The following is an 8,620-nucleotide window of genomic DNA, read 5'->3' on the forward strand; positions in this document are numbered from 1 at the left end:
GGCAACCTGGTAATACATTGTTTTATTTTGCAGGAAAATACTTGGCAGATAACTGATACAATGTCATGCAAGGATTTGGAGAATTCATAAATTGGAGAACTGTTGTATGAGAAACAGGTTTTAATTTTGGTTTGATGACAGCAAACCAGTGTCTGCCCTTGGGATGTATCGGCTGGAAAGTCAGTGACTTCAGCCAGGGTCTCCCTCACACAAAACCACGCTGACAGTCCCACAGTATTTACTTCTAGTGTAATATTGTTAATGGTTTTAAAATGTAATTATTGTATTTGTAAATTGTACTCTCATTCCAGTAAGGCAGTTAGACACTTGAGTTTTAGCATTTTGCCATTCCTGAAATGGATGTAATTTAAACTGTGGTATGTAAATTTACTAGTAGTACTGTGGAACAGCACAACGCTTACGGAGGTAGACTGCATTCTGTCAGTATATAAAATTTAAATATAATATTGATAGCTGTCACAAAGGGGTGCCACATACAAAGAAACTTAAGTGGAACCAGAAAAAAAAAAAAGAAGCAAACTACTTTTCTTTAGTCTTTAGTATGTTTTACTCTAGTTCTAAATAAAAATTCTATCTTCAAATGTTTAGTGGATTAAATTCAGAAATATTTCAGAAAAAATTCTAAGGTTACAGTATATTCAAAGAAAAGCATTAACTACCACTTTTTAAAAAAGCTTTTTTTTCAAACCGCAAATTTCATAAAAATGCAAAATGTGTAAACAGGGCCTCTTATTTTTATAACTTGTGTAAAAAGGAAAAGCAATTCATATTTAAAGTTTAAGTATATTAAATTATAATCAAGAATAAAAAAGATATTGCAGTCTTCACTACTTCCCCTCTCTCCTCAGCTCAGCAGATGTAGAGATTGCTGAATAGTCAGACTAAAACCCAAACTGCAATTCTGAGATCACGAGACTATCCGTAATTGAACTGGTTGACAATTTTTGCACAATTGTTCTGCGCACAGGATTCGCTCACCTTGTGTGGGGATTCACTCACGGGAATCAAAACACTAAGAATATTAGAAAAAAGAAGTTAGTACCCTGTTTAGAACCAGAAGAATTTTAATCATCATTTATATCATTTGGAAAAGAAGAAATAAGCTTTATAAATGAAATTCTATTCACATTGTTGTGTAATAAATTTTCCTCTGGATGATTAAGATTAATGGTATAAAATTATAAATCTTTGCCTTTCTTGGAGAATCAAGAGGAGAGTCATCAAAAATTTATGTCGTTTCATTTTCAAAATATAATAAAAACTACAATCAGTCTGATTCCACAATGTGAACAATTCAGAGAGAACTTCTTCAGGAGTCCCAATGGTAAAACCTTTAAGATCTGGAAACAGTAGTTTTCCTTTAAGTCACAGAACTTACTTTAAACATAAACCAATTCCTATTATAGGTTATACCATTAAATAATTATAATTATTGAGTTGTTATGTTTATCATTAGTGGCTAAAATTTCATTTTATATACACTCAACGTTGACAAAGAATCTTTAGCCCCTTTAAATTTTAGAATCAACTTAAATTTTTTAAGTCTTACTTTCAAAATGAGATTGTGACTGGTAATTGTTTATAGTGGAACTTTTTAAATTAATATTTGTACTCCTCAATCAGTTCTTGCTAACAAAAGAATGTTTAAAATGATCTGTTTTACCTTGGAAGAATTTTTAATCATTCAAACGAGCTCTCAGTTGGCTCTCCAAAGCAGTCTAGTGTTGAAGTTTGTTTGAACAAACAAATTAATAAATTCATTTTATGTAAAGATATTCAGTTTGATTTTGAAGCAAAAATAGAAAGTGCAAGATTTAAGATTCTGTGAAACGTGGGGAAATTTAGACACTAAAATCAATGGGGAATAAGCAGAAGAAAATTACCCAGCATAGGAATATAAAAATGTGTTTTAAAGTCATCAGTTCATGAAAAGACATATTGAATTAACTCAAAGCATATTAAAAAAATGTGTAACTGTAACTGGTTCTCATGTCTTTCTCTTTATACTTTATTCAATTTTATTTTATATAGATCTAAAATGAATCATTAAACACAAGGTTTATTTCCCCAAAGAATGGTTTTTTTGGTACCATACAAGTGTAATTAAGAAGATAGATTACAGTAATCTCTAACATTTTCCAGATGTTTCCAGGAACTAAATTTGAAACTATGAAGAAATCCTACTATCCCTTAATCGGGCTTTATGAAACAGAATGGATGGCAGTGGTTTCAAAATTATTAAACTTTGAATAATCCGAACCTCAGTAAGGAAGGTATCCCTTCACCTTTCAGAAAAGAGATCGAAGAATAACATCTAAGTGTGAATCAGGGATTTAGATTTTGGTGTTTTACTTTGTTTTTTTTAATCTTATAGGTTATAAATTCCTGCTCCATCTGTATCCATAATACTGTAGAATAAGAATTCAAGTTCTGAAAAATGGTCCTGGACCATGGAAGAGTCTTAGTTACCAAGGCCATATTCAGCCAGGTACCATCAGTTCCTGGTTCAGAACAAGATGGACTCACACAGGGTCAGACAATTTCCAGTGCCAGGGGTTGAAATACAAAGGAAGAGTTCTAGTTAAGCAGAACATTATGATTAAAATGGGTTTGCTTTATCAAGACAGAAACCACAAATGATGCTGCTTTATTTTGGCAACATGGAAAGTTTTTCTTTTCAAATAAATACCCTATTTTCATGAAATTTTTAAAAATAAATCCTTGTTAAGAATTAGTCTGAATTTTATCATAATTGGAATTTAGGCTTACTAAAAATTACATTTTTAATCATTTTTAAATCTCTGCTCTTCTCTACACTTACAGCCAAAATGAAATTCCCCGTGGCACGAAGTTTCACCTGTAAAGAGTGTCCACAACCCAGGTGGTTGTCAGTGAATTGACAGGACCCTCCAACAGCATTCTTTGTTTTGTTTGTATTCAATCTCCATCTGCAAAGTGTTGGAGCCATAATTGTACTGATTTCCATTTCTAAATCTTTTCAAGGAGACAGATAACTGCACTAGCCCTTCCACACTCCTGCTATGTGGACACTGGACAAGCCCCCACTTTCTTCAACTTCTCATCTTCGGGGTGGGGGCTGCCAGTGCCAGTGGTTTTCAAGCTTTTATTAACAATAGGCCTTTTATCTTTCTTTTTTTTTTTTTTTTAATAAAATTGTGTGGAGAATCTTGTTAGGCAAAACCGCTCAAAGCAATGAAGGAGTTTCTCCAGCAGTTTGAATCTAAGCCCCCAGGGTATAAACCATAGCAACACAACAATGACCTAGAAAGTGGCTTCCAGCTCTCTGAAGCTCCATGGTTCTACTTCAGTAGCTAAACCACTTTTTGAGATTTTATAAAGAAACTTACATAATCAGAGTAATTGACTGATGTGCACTAACAATTGTTATATTTAGTTGATATATAGACTGCTTACCATGTACCAGTCACTACAGTGATAAAAGGGACTTAGTCCTTACACCAATTCAGAAATGGCAGGTACTCTTTTTACAAATGATTGACATTTGTAAAATGATTGACAAATGATTTACATTGAGGCTTAGGCAGATAAATTAATTTTCCAGAAGTGACCCTGCAGTTGGACATGACCTAGTTACCTCGACTGCAAAAGGAAGTTTCATCTGTCTTGCTTTGTCCATTCTGGGGAAAAAAAAAAAAAATCTGTTTTATTCTATTGTACACATTCCATTTGAATGCCAAGGTAATAGTTGCTATGAAAACTAATATCAAAATAAGAATAATTCCAATGACAAAATCAAGGGAAAAGAATCCATGTTTGTCCAGGTATGGCCTGGGGGCCATTGTACCACCCCTTAAACAAGGGCAATGATTTTGGCTACGTTACTACTACATCCTTAGAGCCTGGAAAGGGGTAAGCACTGATAAATTTGCATTGCATTAAATCAACAAATTTCTAGGGATGAGACTCGGGAACATGTATTTTGATAAGCACCCGCATCTGAGCATCACTGGCTAGTGTCTCTCCAAGCATCTTCCTAGTGCTGACATTATACCAGATTTTAAGCATTAAATTTTAAGTTGACAATCATTTTCCTAGTGAGTTTATTTTTTCATTCAGTTTTACTTCCTCCAATCTTAAAAAAATTGGGCGTTTTTCTAGGGACTTCTTTACCTTCTCCTTGGAGTTCTTCTGTGAAGGCTAACTCAGTTTCTAAGGAGCCTGAAAGGCCACCTCTGATTTTCCTACTTCTGTCCTTTTCTTCAGTGTCTTAAAAGACGTGAAGTATTAGGGCAGTTGCAAGCTATCGCTTGTTCCAAACACAAAATCTTAATAATGTCTCCTTTGCAAGGACACTCAAGCCTCTAACTTATGACCCTATTTATCTGGTAGACTTTTGATTTTTACAGTCATAGATCAGCCTCATTCTAAAAGAATTGCACTGATCACTTTTAATTTGGGCATTTTTTCAAAATAATCACAGGCTGTCAATTAAAAGTTGAGCAATACAGTAAAATACACGGATACCTACCCAAGAGATGAGTATGCGTGTGTGTCTGCGTCGAAGCTCGTCTACCCCGAAAGAGCACACAGTTGAGCTAAATCCCGATCCCTCTGAATGAACTCACTTTGCCAATTCTTTGTGATCAACAAATTTTTTTAAATGGAAGCATCATTTTGAATAATACCAAAATGAAGGCGAGCTCTAATAAGTAAATATGATCTTTTTGTGCAATAAGTGAAATTAAATTGTTGCTCTGAATGAACAAATCAACCCAAGTTCTGTTGATTAAAGAGGCCACCCTGACGACCCCACCGCCACCCTTCAGTGTATGCACTTGCTCTCGAGGCTTTATTGATTTTTCTTACTCAATTGGTTTTTTTTTAATTGGGCAACCAGCCTCTAAATGCAATTCTCTCCTCATGAATTAATTACGACTGCTACTCTATTACTCTTGTCCATGGAATGTATGGAAGGAAAACGAGGTAGAAGTCCGTTGCTTAAGTCTCTAAACGTTATAAACAAACAAAAAAAACACTTGCCTTTCTCTTGTGCCAGTGCTTCAATGTTCTATCATCTTCTGCAAGCTACAGTTGTATTTCTAATAATTAAAATATAAATCTCTCTCTTGAAGGCCAATTTAAATTCTATGGAGTTGAGCGTGGCGAGCCCTCTTGGTTGGTCTTCATGTTTAAAATCTGACTTCTATCTCTTAGGAACAGGTATGCCTAAGAGAAAACAGGCATCTGTTCATAGACATTCGCATGGGTGTGATAATCTGTCCTCTACGCTTACCTTTTAAAGTTATTTTTCCTTTTATTTGTAGTATTTCTGATTGTTTCCTTCTGTCCCTAGAATAGTACATTGCCTGTCCTAAGTACATCTTTACCTTTGGGGGGTGGGGAGAGAGGATGGTATTTCAAGAAACAGCAAATATATTTTTAAATGGCTCTTACTATTTTAAAGAAAAGAAGTAAAATATATTTGGACTATAGTCATCCATATTCCAGTATTTTTCCAATGTTCACTGTGGTGTGAAAACAGTGGTCCAGTACGGTAACCCTCCCTCCAGGAACATGAATCACAAATGTTAGTGTTTTAGTGATGCTTAATGAAGTCTTTGGATCAGGAGAAGACTTTTCCCTAAGCACACTTTGAAAAACCTTTGGAAAAGTTTTCTCTTAACACTAGTTAATACGTCTTTCAGTGACTGTAAATTACACAACCAGGAACGCTTTGAAAAGATGCTCCTGAGTGTGTGTTTTAACTTTGAGGAAATTCCTCTCATTTCAAATGATCTGTTGTTTATTTTAGATGTTGCCTGTGTCTCTTAGTGAATTTAACTTTGTCATCTAAAATATTCAAGGCAATGAGATGATTTTAATGTTATAAGTTTTATTTTTAAGACTGGTACTGAAGACCAGCACCTCAGGCCCCTATCTGTTCAGGACATTCCAAAGTGTTTGCAGTGGAGAATCAACGTGAATGAACAATCTTTTCTAACATTTTATTAAACAGCTTTAGGAAACTGAATCATGGTAGGTCAAGGTTGACAGTATTTTCTACATATGCTTGTTAGAGATTATGAAATACATTTTAGTTAAAGCTAAGAACAAGGCACAGTTTAGCATAGATTTTGCAAGATTCTACATGTTTCTAATGAGCCTTTCACAGTTGGGTTTTGGGGTTTTTTTGTTTGTTTTTGTTTTTTTGTTTTGGCTTGGCTTTATTTTACACATCAATTGTTTTTATACAAAATCAACAAATCAGCAATGGTCCTTTAAAAACTTCATGGGTAAATTTTTAGTTATCAGAAAAGAATAAAGCTGAATTACTTTACATTTTTCTAACTTTAATTTTAAATTAGTTCAGAGTTTATGAATCAGACTGATAGCTCCTAAGCCATTTATAATTTTTAAATGTTCCACTGAATGAGTATATAGTGCAAATGTTCATTTCATATCATTCACTTTTATATTCCTTCGGTGACATTTTTTTCTGGCAAAATAAGTGCTTGATGTTATTCCTACATCACTTTAAACTATTTTATGTAATACACCAAATAGCTGTCACGGAGATCACTATCCCAAGATCCAAGGTTTAATTTTTTCTCTTCCTTTAGCGATGCCAGGGTGAAAATTCTTATACCTGTGTTGAATTTTTAGGGCCGTATTTAGTTCCCACTTTCTTAAGTGGATATGCACAAAAGAGATCAGCTCCTGTCTGATATTCTCTGTCTTTCTCAAGGGGAATTGGGAAATTGTTGCTGAATAATTTTTCTCAAAAAAGCTAAGCATATAATGACATGCTAATCCTATCTGAGTAGAACTTCACTGCAGGCCAAGCAGTAATTTGTGGAGCTAGCTTTTGAAGCTGTTTGAAACGTGTATTTCAATTAAAAATAATTTTTATTTTTCATGTGTAAGTAAAAGATTTGTTTCAATGACATGGTTAAATTTTAATTATCATTCCTACTAAGCAGCCTTATAAGGCGTTGATTTTTTAAACTTGTACCTTTAACAGTAAGAATAACAGGAAAGGAATTTCAGAGAAATTTGGCTGTGTTTCCAAAGGTAATGAAATTCCATCAACTAAGGGAAATGCTATCAGTGTATAATTTGATTTTGTGGTAGCCTTTGCTTAGAGTTCTCTGTGATTTGTGTAGCAAAAGTGGACTAAATTTCTTTAGAATCTGAGTATATAATTTCACAAAACACCTTGGTGTGAAATACTCACAAAAGGAATAGTGGATCAAAATACTTAAGATACTTTTTAAATTCCGTCAAAATGTTGGTCCTGGCCTTTTCTCCTACACTTCCAGTTCAACTGAGTAACTTATTCTGATGGCCGTTACTGCTTAGTCTGTGAGGAAAGCTTTACTGCTTCTGTGCTGTGCTCAAGAAAAAAAACAGCAAAGAAGCAGAGACTGGTCCTTTCACCAGCTGCCGCAGAGCTCTCTGAGGAGTGTGGCACCAACTTGTCAAAGGTTATCTCGAGACCATCCAAACTTTACTTGCCTTATGAGTTAGAAAAAGTCTGGCTATCACTTGTTTGTAAATAATGATTTTTATAAATGTTTTTCTTTATAATTTTCCCAATCATCCATTTCACAAAATCCTAAATATGCAATTATTTACCATGACATCTCCTTGCATCTGGGGAGTCCCATTTCAGAACAAAGTTTAATTCTATATATAAGTTGGTATTGGAATGTGATTTTTTTTTCCTGGAAAATAAATGAAAAATATGTTTAAAAAGTTGAGCTGTGAATCTCTTTTGTTGTCAGATTCTTAAAATTTTCTAGAAATCTTCATGGAATCTTTTTAGTGGGGATGGAGGCCCAAAGATCTGGCAAAGGTCGAGGGTTTTGGAGTTAGAGTCCAGCTCTGGCTTTGAACTACAGACACGAGCGGGTCACTCAGTCATTCTCCATTTGCTATCTTAAAAAAAAAAAAGAAAAAAGGGAGTAATGTCCCCTCTGTCATAGTCACTGAACAGATGAAATAAAGCTTAGGAGTCACCTAGCTGTTGCCACCTGGTTCATGGATATTCAAGCAGCAATCCTTTCCTGTGTGAACAGGGATTGGGATGGGCGGGGAAATTTAGGGCTCTTCTTCCCACATTGTCCTAACCTGTGCCCTCCTGTATCCCTGGGGGTCACTAACTGCCCGCGCTGCAGCTGCAGCGGCGCGTATCAGAGCCGCGGCCGGACTTCGCCTCGGTGACCGCCCTAAAGGGCCTCCAGTGCGCGTTTGGCCTGGGGAGGGCCGAGGGGAAGAGGTGAGGACTGGGGAGGAGAAAGGGCCGGTTAGCTAAGATCGGCGGCAGGTCCTCAACCCCAAGCTGCCTCCACCTTCAAGGGTGGCGGAAGTCGGGGCGCGGAGGGGAAGGAGCCGGCATCTGGGGGTTCAGACCCCGCGCTCCGGGGCCCAGCGCATGTCACATAACATCGGAGAGTCTAAAAATCTCGATTCCTCCCTTTCTTGACAGAGTTGTCGGGACGACTAAATAACCTCAAACCACTGGCCAGGGTGCAGCAAGCGCGGGCTCCGGTCACCCGGTCCCCCCGAACGCGCAGGGCGGGGCGGGGCAGGGCCGGGGAGGGCGCGCTGCTCCCTC

General features: G+C 36.4%; 1 protein-coding gene across 14 annotated transcripts in view; it reads left to right on the top strand.

The window, feature by feature from the left end:
- SGIP1 (SH3GL interacting endocytic adaptor 1) overlaps positions 1-7,869 on the top strand; it is a 193,994-nt gene extending 186,125 nt beyond the window's left edge. For 5 of the 14 annotated variants that reach the window (XM_053590453.1, XM_053590454.1, XM_053590455.1 and 2 more), the window contains one exon: positions 34-7,868. In XM_053590453.1, the coding sequence (XP_053446428.1) occupies positions 34-56 (23 nt within the window). In that variant the 3' untranslated portion in view covers positions 57-7,868. Of the gene's footprint in view, positions 1-33 lie in introns of all 14 variants that reach the window. The other 9 variants (XM_053590445.1, XM_053590447.1, XM_053590448.1 and 6 more) reach the window with 3 other exon arrangements.
- Positions 7,870-8,620: the final 751 nt, after the last annotated feature.

Source organism: Nycticebus coucang, chromosome 5, assembly GCF_027406575.1.
Source record: "Nycticebus coucang isolate mNycCou1 chromosome 5, mNycCou1.pri, whole genome shotgun sequence".
NCBI lineage: Eukaryota > Metazoa > Chordata > Mammalia > Primates > Lorisidae > Nycticebus > Nycticebus coucang.